Genomic DNA, 15,852 nt, shown 5'->3' on the forward strand with positions numbered 1-15,852 from the left:
ACAAAAATTCTGTGCTTAATGCTTCTGCTTTCATAAAGGAGAAATAAACAGGAAAGCTTCTGTTGAGTGTTATACACGGAACGCAGACAGGTTTTCCTCTCCTAATGGAGTATATAATTCAGGTGCCCTTAAGGCATGCTTTCAGGAATTCTTTTGCCTGAGGTAATGGGAATCTAAGGCTGTTTTAAGGCCTCGTTTATCTATTGATGCACAAAGCTTCATAAAAAGCCATCTCTCGCAGATCGTAGCAGATATTTCCATAAATAATCAATCTGCGTCTTTATTATAAGTACAGGACGGGCTTCACCGTTCTAATATCATTTCAGATTTGGAAGCGGGCCTGAGAGGGCCGAAATGACGGCGTGAAGCAAATTAAAATTCAAAAGAAAGAAATAAATGTTTTGCTTTTTTAATCAACAAATGTATATTTCTTTTCGGATGGCTCCTCTTTAGCATACAAAGTAGACTGGCTCATTGAAATGATAAGCGCAGATGATTTGCTGCTACGGATCTGTGCCTCTTTGATGCTGTTTTAGATTTTTCATGGTTTTACAGAGAAGAATAGGAAAATCCCAGCACAAACAGCTCAGGTTTGAGGAGTGATTTACTTTTAGGAGAGTCATTGTTAGGGTACTAGAGCATCAACAGCAATCTTTTTTTTTTTTCTTATGTATATATGTTAAGTCAGGCAAAAAAATGGCTCATTGGTAATGTGGAAAGTTTTTGTACATGTTAGTTACGGGATCAGGCCAATCTCCAGCTGCGTTGGTACAGGTGTTTGTATACTAGTGATTTACACAACTTTTTGCTTGACAAAGGAGAGCAAATCTGGAGCAACCAGCTGGTTTAAGACAAGCTTGACCAACCTGTGACTCTCCAGCTGTTGTGAAACTACACGTCCCAGTATGCTTTACCAGCTGATCGGTGGGAGGATATCCTGGAGCCGAAGGATCACAGGCTGGCCCGGCCTGGTCTAAGATCACCATTTATGCCCTATAGCTGGCTTTGGAGAATCTTGTTTTACCAACATGCAGTTGTGTTTTTTCACGTTTTATTCTCTCTCTCTCTCTCTCTCTCTCTCTCTCTCTCTCTCTCTCTCTCTCTCTCTCTCTCTCTCTCACTCTCTCTCTCTCTGTTTTCCTTTTTGAGGGGGGAGAGGGGCTCCAGCCTATTTTCCAAATACAAAGAGCTATTATGCCACAAGAATCTGTCAGCCTACCCACATGTCCCATAACACAGGTTGTACCTGCATGCAGCATGACAATACTTAGTTTGATAGCATTCCATAGCAGAGCGTGTAAGAGTAATAGCTGATAGCTGACAGGCTTTGGCCAAAATAATGAAAGCCTTTTAGTGAGGTCAGTACTATGGCTAATTTTACTCTGTAATAAATACCGAATTCTAGTAACAAATCTTTATTAGGTAATACTTTATGTCCGATGTAGCCTATACTCCAAGTTTTGAATTAAAAGAGCTTTTTTCCAGCTCAATCATATGCTCTTATTCATGGCAACTAAGCGGGGCTTTCCCATTTCTTATTGTAGCCAGAGCATCAGAAGACTTTATAATAACATCCTTTTATTTGCACTTCTGGTGGAAATAATGCATACCACCACCTATATAACTGACGATTGATATTAGTGAGTGATTTCATTTAGCACTGAGGTCTTGGGTTCAATTCCCACCACGGCCCTAACTGTGGAGTTTGCATATTCTCCCTGTGCTTGTGGATTTCCTTCGGGTACTCTGGTTACCTCCCACACATAAATTTACTGGTAGGTTAATTGGCTCTCAACAAAAATGTTATTCTAATGTGTATGTGTGTGAGCATGTGGTAGGGAATATAGTTTGTAAGCTCCACTGGGGCAGGGATGGATGTGAATAGCCAAATATTCTTTGTAAAGCGCTGCGGAATATGTTTGTGCAATGTAAATAAGTGAAAACCTAACACACCCGAACTTTGGGGTACCAAGTCAATTCGAGTCCCGGTTCAGATCATGTTTGGGGTTCCTAGTAGAACAGAGTCCCAGGTCGGGTCTGCTGTAAGAACGGTACTCGGATTTAAAAACTGAATCTCGGGATTGAATTGCCTGTAAACAGGCCTACATTTTTTTTAGAAATTTTAAAGAAATCCAAAACAGAAAAGAACCAAAACACCTAATGGTGGTTTTGCCAAAATCAAAATCATAACATTTGAGGGTGTTTTTCCAAAAACCAAAACAGGGGAGTCCACACATATCTCTAATAATAATAATAATAATAATAATAATAATAATACAATCATATCAATCATCTGGAATTCCTTTTAAGTTACATTAAATAGTCAACATGCTACAATTTTACATACTGTATATTGAATATTGGTCTGGGCTAAACAAGGCATTCTTGCTTGCATGTTAATGCTAAACATGTTTAAATGTAACCACCAGTTTCATTTGAGTACTCAGATGATATTTCAAATTGCACTTCAGCTACAATGCTGCTTGCATTCATTGTATAGGATGCCATTATATAAAAGTAGAAAATATGACTTCTATGCTACAACTTAGGGGGGGGTTAAGCAAATCACCCTAAAGGGGCCTTTCCATTAGACAACTTTTTGAACGATCCAACCAAAATCAGGAGGTTTTGGTCGGAACGTTCAGAAAGTCGTCTAATGGATAGCCGGCAAGGACCAGCGATTCGCGTGCAGGCTGGGTCCTTGCCAACACCGACTATCTGTTGAACATATTGGTGAACCTGACGACAATCGTCAGGTTCCACATGTTCACAGTTAGGAGGTCGGTCTCCTGCACTGAAGGACGTTCAGTGCGGGCACCGCATCTAGGCGACCTGAAGGACTGAACGCTAGTTGTTCAGTTTTTCAAGTCGCCTCATTGATAGGCCCCTTTACACTAATGATGGCCATACACTTGCGCAATTTCGGGCCAATTGCCCGATTTTAGACTCTTCATACAATGAATTGTGTGGAAATTGTGTAGCACTTAGGTAGGATACGATCCGATGCACGCTCCCTCCACTGTTCTATTGTATCGTATGATCAGATGTGCAGCCCATAATATCTATCGTAATTGTATGCAGATCGTATGTATGTTAAAAAGCACCAAATCGTTCGGTCGGGACTGCCGGGGAGTTCAAGAGAAAATGTATGATAAATCGCATTGTACTACATCGTACTAGTATATGGCCAGCACAACAACGCAAAGTTAAAGCAGCTGATTGGATAGTTGGTTGTTGCAGCCTTTATGTAAGCACCGTGAATCTGATTACTCAACCTCTTTGCAGCAATATCTGGTGTAATGCACGGGGGCATATAACATTAACGTGGATAATTGTTAAACATAGTTTTATTAGATGTACTTTTCATTTTTTATTTAGTTCCAAGAATACCACCAACAATATTCAGCAATATTAAAGCTTTTTTTGTGAATAAGATCCTATATTGCAATACAAAAAAGTTGTTAACTTCATCCAAAGACAAAAGTAACCAAATTCCAAATTATTTGTGTTTTTACAGGCGACGGTTTGGACAACAGTGTAGCCTCTCCAAGTACGGGGGATGACGATGACCCAGACAAAGACAAAAAACGTCATAAAAAGCGCGGTATCTTTCCCAAAGTGGCCACAAATATCATGAGGGCATGGCTCTTCCAACATCTAACGGTAAGTCCACTCCTAGCGATTCTCTACCAAAGCTTCATCAGCCCCAATTTCATGCTAATTTATGGTAAACATGGAGGTGTCTAATATTGTGAATTGCCTCCTTGGAACTTTTTGGTTTAAAAAGTCTTCTTAATATATTTATTTATTTTTACATCCGCTTAGTGTAAAATATTGGGTGATCTAGTATACATATAAATGTTTAAAAATAATAATCTACGACAGTACGTAAATGGCAATTTCATTTTTAAACAAGTGGCTATAAGGAAATGTGATAGGCCAATACAGCTTGTAACCTTTGAGTGCTACTTTGTAAGATATATCAATACCTTCTGCGGAAATAGAATTGTTTTGTTTGGCTGCTCTCGGTAACAAAAACTGCAGTACATCATATGGAATGTCTGTCCCACCCACTCCCACTCCATTTTGTGTTACCGTCTCAGAGGGTGGAGGGATTACACCTGTAATGCTCCATGCACTTGCCTATGCAACTTTTAGCACAGGAAGTAGTTACGGGATCGACAGTCATTTGGTTGACAAAGACCATGTCAATCCCGGAATGCAGGGGCCGGCATGTCAACATGGTTAACATACTACCTACAGAATTTATGTCATTTACACAATTAGGACTGGCATCATCACTAAGCTGCCTGCTTGCATAAGCTATTGTTAGAATTTTACACCGTCTGTGCTAAAGGAATGGGGACTTGGGAAGGAGAGAGTCACTATGTCGATAGTGACCATGTCAATCCCGGAATGCAGGTGTTGGCATGTCGACTATACTATATTAACTTATTCAGCATTACAACTGTAAATATGCTGGTAAAGCAGCATGTCTAAAGTTGTACTAGTGGGGGGTATTCAATTATCGGTGATTGCCTGGAGGTGCCGGTGCTCTGTCCCTGTTCTTTAGCACCTTACGACCACAAATATCACAGATTTGTTTCTTGCATCCCATAGAGGGGTGCCGGAAAATCTGCAGCTTTGCGGTACAATAATAATCGGTGATGCGCGCAGCCATGCATCGCTGATATATGGATAACATGTGATCTAATTGATTTTTTCCTCTGTAATTTTTCATTTCATAGCCTTTATGGCTTCCATGCAGTATCATTTAAATTGATGCGCATACAAAGTCTAGTTACTGCTCATCATATTCAGCTAATTATGAGTCATTTTGCCAGTACATCCCATTTAACACAATTCGTAAGGTACCAGCAAAATCATTTTAATGCCCAAACATGGTGGTCTCCATGCAGTGTAAATAGCTGGTGCCCTATTCAAATTGTTGAAAAGACTTGAAGAAATAAATAAAATATCACCATGTGCAGAGTAAAACTATATATAGGAAACCTTTAACAGCTACATGAAACAAAATCCTACTATGCTCTAGGATGCTGTGTTTTAAATGTTTGTATAACAAATGGCAGTAATTTAATATGAACAAACCTAAGTCACTATTTACATCATAATTTATTATTAAATACACAGCAAAATGTAGTCAAAAAAAGTGATATGACACATCTTAAGTTGAACGTGTGTAATAAACACTCTATACTTATTTGCATTGTTATCACTATATAAATGTTTACTTAAGGTAATAGTTAGAATTATGTCGCTCACTTCCTACATCCACAGGAAAATAACAATGTGTAATAATTTCTTCCTGTACGCTCCCTGGGGGCTGATAAAGCTTAGTGCATTGTTTGAATTGGTTCTGAGTGGTTCATTGAATATACAGGTATTGCTGATTCAAAAATATTTCATGTAGTCAATGAAACAAACAGTGTTTCAAGTCGTGAACCACACAAGTGTTTGTTCTGAGAAAGAGCTGGTGGCATAAAGCTTATCTTTACTAACCGCATCCTAATTGTTAATATCCTTTAAACCTCTGCATTATTTATTGAGATATCCAGTGTTAGATATCCAAAAGTGTTATTTTGATTTGTTCCCGCTTCTCACAGCACACACAGCTGCCCACTTGTGGGACAGAGGGGCGAATGCGGCCATGCATACAGAGGGCTATATCCAGCCCATCATGCAGAGGCGGAATGCAGCCCATCATGCAGAGGCGGAATGCAGCCCATCATGCAGAGGTGGAATGCAGCCCATCATGCAGAGGTGGAATGCAGCCCATCATGCAGAGGTGGAATGCAGCCCATCATGCAAGATGGGGTGACATGGCTGCTGCCCTGGAGGCACCAATGCCGAGCTTGTGGTATACATGGCTGGGTAGGCATCGGCACAATAAAGGACGCAATTGGTTCCTATCTTCTTGTTCCTGGCTCCAGCTCCTATTTCTTTGCAGTGAACGTAACGTCATTATGTTGCATCGCTGATAGTGAAGAGACTGCCTGGAGACAGAAGAATTAGTAGAAGAAGAACTAAGAAAAGAAAAGAGAAATGGAGAGGTCGCCGTTATACTCGGAGATGGGGGTGGTTGGGTTTCAGGTATCTTCCCAGGGCACTTGCTTATATGCATATACCCCTTCATCTATTACCTAGCTGCGGCATAAATATATTTACTCACCATTTACTGTGATACTTGGGTAACAGGAGTTGAAAATGGATTGTCTGCTTCACCTGCAATCCATGGATTTGTGTACCTTTAATTTGGACCTGATCACATCAATTTCTGCCAAAATACATGATTGCGACTGTTCGTGGAAACTTTGAGTTATTGAAAAATCAAGAGGTCAAGTTATTCTTTAGCGAAAAGCAAAGCATGCTGCTTAGAGAGTCACAGTAGCGTTGTCCAGCCGCAGTTTCAGCAGCTGTGCAATAATGTGCTTATTCCCTGCTTGGTTATTGTAAGCTACAGTAACAGAAATAAACGTAAAAAGTTACTACAATGTTAAATGCAGATCTTACAGACTCAGGGCCTGATTCAGACAAGCGCACAGAGCTCGCAAGCGGGTCGATGGTCCCCCACTGCGCATGCGCGAGACCCATCCTGCGACGGCAGCTCCGTCGCTACGGGTCTCGCTACAAGACGGGGCGACTGTCGATGGTGAGTGACAGCTCGCTCCGTTTTGTAGGCGGAGAGGGAGTGTGGCTGCACAAATGCAGGCGATCCCTTAGGAACGCCTGGCGTTTGTGGGCAGCCCTACTGACATTAGTGATGTCAGTAGTGGACTTCCTGCTCTAATAGAGCAGGAAGTCCACTCGGTCTTGCGGGAGCCGAGACCCTACCACAGGGTCTCGTCGCAAGCCCGATGGTCGCGATAATTGCGATGGACTCCAGGTCGCTCGCACAAGCTGTGGGTGGTCACCCACAGGTTTGCGGGCCGAAGAAAGAAAAAAAAAAACAACGCCCTGATTCAGGGCGAGCACTCACCAACAGCGAACGGCTCTGAATCAGGCCCTCAATACTATAATTGTTCTAGAAAATAATGTGTCCATATACACAAACACACACACACACACACGTGTGTGGGTATATATGACCTGCACCGTAAGTGCAAGAAGACAAAAATTACAAAATGTCACAGAAAAAAAACCACTCTAGTACCGACGATGACCTTCAGGTTGCTCATTTCCTGCCAGTTAATGCCCTGAGAGGTTAAATTCAGGTCTTCTTAGAAGCAGTAACTGCCATGAAATTCTCTCCCCATTTGTCACTATTACTTAGTCGATCAGGGGAGAGTTTCAAATAACTATACATTATGCAGAGCCTTTAATTGACACTACCTGATTTCCAACTTAGTATGATAAAACCATGCAAAATGCAAATCTGGGCACTTTCATGTCATGCCACATTATGTTTTATTATTTTCAGTATCCTTTTACTAAAGCCATAAGGCGACCCTTTGAAAATTTTCTGCAGATTATTTCAGGGGAAACAGTTCCCAGTACAGATGCGTCCTGCAGTCCCTTTCCAGTAACTAAAGATTTCATCTAAACTGGAAACTGTTGGAGGAACTTGAGCATTTGATAGTGTCCTTGTACTGTGTTCACACTGTTAAAATCTGTGTTGGTAAAGTTCTTTCCATCTTTAGTTTGTGTAAATCCCTTAGAAAAACTGCAACAATCGTGTGCTAAATAAGTAAACAATGCAAATAAATACTAAAGGTATGACTGATTTTGTGTCCATTTAGAAGAGAAATTAGAGTGACTGTAAACACTATTATGCTGGAACGGTCACATTACAGACACACAAACACACACATGCACAAACACACACACGGTATGTAAACACACATAATATGGATAAAAACATTACACAATATGTGTTAACTTGTTTAGTATTTCCTCTATCTTAAGTCCACCCGCTATTGATCAAAGGGATGTAGTTAGTAAGCCAACGCTCTAAATCCCGACCGTCGGCTTCCCGACTGTCATAACTAAAAACTCGACACCTGTCATTAGACCTACGCCGGAAGACCGACGCCCGGCATACCGAACGAAGGTAAGCCGGGCGCGGACAGCCGCGTGGGGGGAGGGTTAGGTTTTATGGTTCCCGGGGGGAATTAGGGTTAGGCACCCCCCCCGGGAGGGTTTGGTTTAGGCTAGAGGAAGGGGGGGTTAGGGTTAGGCACCCCCGGGGGGAGGTTAGGGCTAGGCACCCCCCCCCCCCGGGAGACTTAGGTTTAGGCTGCGGGAAGGTGGGGTTAGGTTTAGGCACTTAGAGGGGGCTTAGGGTTAGGCACTTGGGGGGGAGGTTAGGGTTAGGCACCCCTAAGGGAGGGTTAGGGTAGGGAATTAGGTTAGCTATACTTAGCTTATTTAGCATTCGGGATATTCACCTCTGCTGGGCTTCCGCTGTCGGGATTTGAACCGCTGGTCATGCGGCCGGTAGTAATACTTACTACACCCTGATCAAATGTGTACAGGCGTTAAGTTTTATGCATGATGATTTAAGCAAAGGACAGCTCTCCCGATAAAAGATGTCCTTTGTGGTGTTGGGACATCTGGGTTCATGACCCATGAGCCCTTCAGAGCATGTACGAGACACGGGGGACATGGTGAAAACGTAGAAAACAAGGCCATAGGATTCTATTAGGCAACACCATCTAAAGATGACGTTGCCTATTGGGACCAAGCTCTGAAAAGTTTTGCTTTCCCTAGCTTGGTGCATTCGACAAATGTGGTCAAATCTCAAAAAAAACTGCATTTTCTGAGATTTTACCACATTTTTCAGCATAGTGCGTCCCGCCCTGGGACTTTTCAGATTTTTTGTGTAATTCATTTGATTGTGTTTGTTTGCAGTATTAGTTTGCACACAAACAATACTTTGAGATGTTTATTTCTTTTTTTATTTATTAACAGTTTCTTATACAGCGCAGAATATTCCATTGCGCTTTACAAATGGAAACAACATTCATAGAACAACACAGGGTAGTAACGTAACCGACAGACAAAATGGTAAGAGGGCCCTGCTCGCAAGCTTACAATTTATATGCGTAAACCTTCGGGTTTACGTACATCTCTGAATCAGGGCCACAGTTCACAAATTAGGTAAAGAGTTAATCTAACTAAATAGGACTAGTTTCACTACAAAACAATAAGGCCTCACGTAATGACAAGAACATTTGGGTTAATAGTCCTTCAACATTGAGGTTCATGCAGAGTAATCCAAGTCTAAAGTAAAGGTCGACATTGTAAAAAGTGTTAAAACAACCACATAAAATATTTTATGACTATCATTTTATAAAGGTTTAAGTTGAATAAATTATGTTCGTACTCTTTAAAGGTTCAAGTGTTTGTTGGCAAATCTTGCACAATTTAAATTGCCAGACAACATATGGCATTTCCAACTAGAAAATCTACTGTCAATAGCTTCAGCTTTACAAGATATTCTCCATGTGTTGGATGGCTATCAAATGTAGAATTCATAACTAAAGTGCTACCTATGAAGATTTTGCAGGTTTCAGGGATTTTTTCTATTTAGTAAAGTCCTCTTGAAGGTGAGGGCTATTGCTGTTTATCACAAGCGGTCACTGGGGGCATTCTGCAGTGCATCCCCATACAGTGCATGGGAGAAAATATTTATGATGGACAACTGTAGTATAATTGGGTTCAGGGACGGTAACAGAAATCTCAGTGCCCGGTACACTGATGTCTCTGGGTTTCCAACCTTCTCACCCCCCTTCCCCTGATCCCGCACCCACACATCCCTCCCCTGCATGTGTGATATGTGATGCATGAAAATATTAACTGAAAGATATACCAGCCTTTAAATAAAGTAAAATACACTATGACTTACCACACTGTCACTGATGATGCAGGCTGTATTTCTTGTCTGCCGTCCCTTCTATGGTCTCCTTGATGACAGTGCTGTGGATGCCTCAGGGGTAGGAGGGATGGTTTATGCAGCCAGCCATCCTCAGTCCTCAGCCCCTCATTACCTTCCTCAAATTCAGCCTCTCTTCACCATTCTAAGCCCAAAAGCCCATCATCACCTTCCTCAACCTCAGACCCTCATCACCATTTTCAGCCCAAAAGACCCTCATCACCATTTTCAACCCAAAAGACTCTCATCACCATTTTCATACCAAAGGCTCCTCATCACCATCCTCACCCTCAGACCCTCATCACCATCCTCAGACCTGAGCACCTTCATCAGACCTCATCACCTTTCTCAGCCCTCAGGCCCCATTACCTTCCTCAGCCCCTAACCCCCTTCACCTTCCTCAGCCCTGGGCCCTCTTCGCTTTCCTCCGCCCCATTACTTTCCTCTGCCCCCATCACCCAGCCCCTCATCACCGCAGCCTGTCAGACAGGTGGGGACGACGCACGGCGACTTGACCTAGGGCAATTTTGGAATCTCATGACTATTTATGGTGCAGTCAATAATTTACATGCACATACATATCAATTTGCTTAAATATTGCACCCTAACTTAATTTCCCAGTTATGAAGATTGATAATTCAGAAAGGGCTAGCCCTTTTTGCAACAAAAGGAGCAGTAGGGTTACTGAGCGTTAGCTGTGTAGTGGAGGATACAGTTTACAAAGTTCTTAAACCTGTGCAGTCTCACACAGCTGGCACAAAACCTTGCATAGTAATTCTGGTCTTATGTACTAAAGATGCTGAAGGAACCTTGGAATGTTTCCTTCAGTATTGAAGCAGCAAAGCAATTTTCATTCTTTTATGTTTTTTTTTTCCTTTCAATGGAAGCACTTAAGTGCTTTAACAGTTATTTTACTTTCAAGTTTGAACAGCGTTCAGCTTTTTTTTTTCTTCCTAGTGTGAAAGTGCATGTTTTTCTCACCTTACGCACAAAAGCTAAAAGAGTTGGGATATTCAGACAACCTTTAAAAGATACACAGTGTCACAGAGTCCTTTGTCTTGAATGGTATGATTATGATCCACAATTGCCCGCCTCATTTGCAAGCGTTCCTTTTTTTTTCACTCCTTTCTTGTTTAATTTAACAAGAAATGAGTAGTAAATGAAAGCTGCTGTCTGAAATCCCACTGTGAGCCTATTTTGCACTTGGCTCCCCTGTGAAAGGCAATTTGTGAAATTATGTGATAGAGTAATTAGTTGAAACCAGGCCTCCTGATTGTTGCTGTGCTTGTGCGGCGAGGGTCTGTAAAAAAAATAAAAAATGTAAAAAAAGAAAAAACGGGAGAGATAAAATAACGGATTATTACCCAGGCAAGTTGGCTCAAAGCTTCCTGCTTTATTTGTAAACAGAATATTTAGTGACCACATAGGAAGTTGCTATAATCACTAGCTCGTAAAGAAACCACAGCAGTGCCTTTGGGTTTATATCGAGCGCGCATGTAAAATTTAAGCTGGGAAGCCAGCCTCCCTGTTAATGTAATTAGGGTTTAATTTACCACCCTTCGCACACAGATGCAATAAGACCTTCGTATTTATTCAATCTGTAAGTACGTCCTAGAATACCTCAGTGCAGTACTTACCCGACAGAAACAGGTGTGAACCCTTTTATTATTCATTTTTACACGATGAACACATTGTATTTCTTGGGAAATATTAACAGGAATCGGAAGAAAAACATTGGCTCTGCACAGGGTGGTAATGGACAGTTACCCTTTATGTGATCATGCATTTGTCAATGGTTAAGTAAATTAAAGCAAAGGCAGGGGAAATCAATAGGCTTGCAGGGCCTTGGTTGTGCCTCATAGACTTCAGGACAGAATGACAGATGTGATGCATAAGAACCATTGAAGTATTAAGGCTGGAGAGCCGGCTGCCTGTGCAGGCCAAAAAGTATTCCAGCAATATTGTACTTCAGAAAAATAATTAGCTCCAAACCGAATTAGCACATTGTGATTAAAACTGTATTCTGTGTTGCAAATATATCAACAAGAGGTATTATTGTATTTTGTGTTCATATATTTGTTTGATAAAAGACAGTTTTACTATCTAGGACCATACTTTCCGACTATCCTGATTTTTTTCTTGGGGCGGTCCAGATTTGCAGGCCCTGTAAGGCCGGGGCCATATTTTGACCAAAAGTGGTTGTTTCCAGGTGGACTATAGTGGAGTTCAGGTGGATCGGGGATTATTTATTTTGTTGCTGAGTTTTCCTTTCCAAATGTTGAGAGGCATGGTGTACATGATGTGATCTGAACCGCTTAGTATTCATTAGAACACAACCTATCACTTAGTTAAAATATAGTTATTTCCCTAAAACATACAATAAATGTAATTTTTTTCTCAGTGATGTTACATGTGGATTGATTGGCTACATATTCATAAACAATAGCCGAGCCAAGAAAATCTCCGCCCCAGCTGTGCGTAGGCTATGGTTGGACTTTAAGAGAGCCTTGCAAGTCTGGTGTCACAGATTGTTACTCATGTACTGGACCAATGTAAGAATCAGTAGTAGTCATACTTGCCTACCCTCCCGATTTGGTCGGGAGCCTCCCGAAAATGGGGTGCTGCCCTCGGCCTCCCGGGAGGGCAGGCAAGCCTCCTGCAAACTGCCGACCCCTCCTGCCCCCCCCGCGATTACATGACATTCACGGCGAATCGTGTCATTTTGGCCTCGCCGCCTGCTTCACAATGTCGGGATTACCGGCGTTATGTAGCGGGGGCGAGGCCAAAAAGTTGCAAGTGTGTGGCCACGCCCCTGCTCCACCCACAACAGCTAGCCACGCCCCCCGATTTTTCCAATCTGGCTGCACCCTCCCGGAAGGGGCAGCCAGAATGTCGGCATCTCTGGTAGTGGTACACAATATACATTCCTTAAGTATAATTTTGTGTATACAAATTACTGGTAATAAAATATATAGCAAACCTTCATCATATCCTAATCACTGTCTAAACTGCAACTTGAATCTGGTCACAGGCACAATTAATGTAGATAATGTAGTAAACTCAAGTATAACTTTCAATATGTGCATGCAATATAGCACAGAGATTTCATCTTTTCATCTATATAACAAAACTGACCACTGGTAGAAATTATGTCATCAATGCTGCAGCCCACATACGTACATCACACCAAACATGCATAGTGCGCGCCCTGGCTCCCACACAGCCGCGATGCATCAGAGGACCAGGAACAGGAGTTAAATATAGTGCGCCAGAATGGGAGAGAGCAGGAGGGTGCAGAGCAAGCTGAGGTGACCCGCCAGATGCCATTTACTAGTAACCAACAGACATTCTTCTCAAAGCAGTCATTTCTGCTTTATTTGTATTAGTGACAATTTGCGCCATAAAATGCCATATTTTATGTGACGTAATATTTTCACATTGAGTATGTATCTTATAAATGCATAGTGAGCCGCATGAGGAGCTCAATAAGAGGTCTATGTACCAAGCCTTGGCTAGAGATGCAGTAGATGGAGATAAAGAGGTCTATGCACTAAGCCTTGGAGAGAGGTAAAGTGGACGGAGATAAAGTACCAACCAATCAGCTCCTAACTGTCACTTTACAGGTGGTGTTTGAAAAATGAGGAGCTGATTGGTTGGTATTTTATCTCCATACACTTTATCTCTATCCACAACTTAGTACGCATACATAGACCCCATAATCAGAAGGAGCCATCTCAGATACCACAAATGGACAGTATACTGATGCACTACTTATACCATACTTGCCTACTCTCCCTGGAAGGTCGGGAGCCATCCAAAAATTGAGTGGCGCTCCCAGACCCTCAGAAAGGTGGGCAAGTCTCCTGACTGTGCCACATCCCCCTGCACACCCCCCTCCGCCGGCGTCCGCTCTGGCTTGTAAGTGCCTAAGTGGGTGGTCTGGGGGAGCCGCTGAATCGCATCGTGACCCCGGCTGCACAATTCCGGTAATCTCGGTATTGTGTGGCGGGGCCATGGCCGCGATGACGCGATCGCGGAGTCACGTCCCCGATCCACCCCCAAATTAGCATCACACCCCCTTGCTGTGTAGATATGGCTGCTTCCCCCTGTAGGAGGCAGCCACATTGTCGGCATTTATGACTTATACTATTACATTATATTGTTGGATAATCCCAGGGACCACCACTTCACTTGCATGGCAAAGGTATCACTCTTATTGCTTACTACCATGTTACCCTGAAGACTTTCCATCAGTCTCAGCATTACCTACAAAGTCCTCCTTACATTAAACATCTTTCACCCACTGTCGATACATTTACATCTGAGGTAGGTGGACTTTGGCCAGATTTGACTGTTAAGTCCACTAAATGAGGCCACTCCATGCGGTAGTACTTGGTCCCATACTTAGAGTCCAGAGGGTAGATTTACTAAAGCTTCCAAAACAGAAAATTGGTGTTACCCATAGCAACCATTGAAAATAATTTCTCTATTGCAAACACAATCTGTATCTCAGGCACAATCTATTTAGTTGCTATTGGAAAACCACCACTTGTCTGTTTTAGAAGCTTTAGTAAATCTAAGAGTTAAAAATAAATGATAAAACAAGAAAGCAAATCTTAAATAGGCAGCTTTCCCTGGCGGGAGATGTTGAATCTTAACCCACTGTCCTCATGATGATGCAAAACGCATCATAACTCTCATTGCACTTGCTTCATGGAGATCCCGGAGGGGAGTTCCAGGGGTTTACAATCGGGAAGCTGGCTGCCTTAATACCGACAGCCGGCTTCCCGACTGTCATATCCCGGCGAGGGTGAAATGCCGGGCGTCTAGATGTAGACGCCTGACATTTCCTCGACACTGGGAGACCGGCACCCGGCATCCCAATCTAAGGGATGCCGGGCACCGCGAGTGGACAGCTGCGGTGCGGGAGGGTTAGGTTTAGGGCACCGAGGGGGGACTTAGGGTTAGGCACCCCCCCGGGAGAGTTAGGGTTAGGCTAGGGGGAGGTAGGGTTAGGGTTAGGCACCCCCAGGGGAGACTTAGGGTTAGGCACCCCCCGGGGGACATAGGTTTAGGCAGCAGGGAAGGGGGGGGGTTAGGGTTAGGCACTTAGAAGGGGGATTAGGGTTAGGCACTTGGGGGGGGAGGTTAGGGTTAGGTACCCCTAAGGAGGGTTAGGGGGTTAGGTTAGGTTAGTTTATACTTACCTTAGGACGATCAGGATTTCCAGCGCTGTCGGGCTTCCGCTGCCGGGCTCTGCTCATCTGTCGACCAGGCGCTGCCGGGAATCAAACCGCCGGCCATGCAGCCGGCGGTATTTCATACCGATTCCGTTCCAGGAGGTAAAGTAGGTCTGTACCGTAGTCATGAAGGATCTAAAGGTGATGTAGTTAATATCCCGATGTTCAGGATGCCGTCTGCAGGAATCCCGATCACTGAGAGAACACCAGCGCCAGAATCCCGACATGAATAGGGATGCCAACGCCGAAATCCCGTTTAGTTAGTATGAGGGTACAAAAAAGGAGGGTTAGGGGGTAAATAGGCCAGGGGAACATTACTGTTCCCCTGTCGGGATTCGAACCACCGGGATGCCGTTGTCACTGTACTGACAGCCAGCATATCCTCCGTCGGTATTTAATGAGGATTCCGTCTAAAGCAATTCACTGAAATGCAGTTTCCTCCTCACATTACATTTTTATAAGCCCTAATACACTCCTAGCAGCCTTGGGTTCGGCAAAGAGGGTTTGAATTATTTTAGTTTTAGTAAAAGTATATAGATCTTTACATATCTGCATATAAGACACGTGATCCACATTGGGAATACAAGCACATTTCGGAGCCCAGAGCATCATTTGCGATTAGAGCCTCTGCTGGAGCGTTATAAATGCTAACAAAATATCACTTTACAGTAGCAAAGGAATTCCCTGAGAGGCTACTTATCACAGGGCAGTATATGATTG

At 43.0% G+C, this 15,852-nt stretch overlaps 1 protein-coding gene across 2 annotated transcripts in view; it reads left to right on the forward strand.

The window, feature by feature from the left end:
- Positions 1 to 15,852, forward strand: part of MEIS1 (Meis homeobox 1) — a 168,928-nt gene that overhangs the window by 67,945 nt on the left and 85,131 nt on the right. For both annotated transcript variants that reach the window (XM_088477252.1, XM_088477253.1), the window contains exon 8: positions 3,518 to 3,663. In XM_088477252.1, coding sequence (XP_088333378.1) covers positions 3,518 to 3,663 — 146 coding nt within the window. The remainder of the gene's footprint in view (positions 1 to 3,517; positions 3,664 to 15,852) is intronic.

This window comes from Taudactylus pleione, unplaced genomic scaffold (genome assembly GCF_031769625.1).
Source record: "Taudactylus pleione unplaced genomic scaffold, aTauple2 ptg000201l, whole genome shotgun sequence".
Lineage (NCBI taxonomy): Eukaryota > Metazoa > Chordata > Amphibia > Anura > Myobatrachidae > Taudactylus > Taudactylus pleione.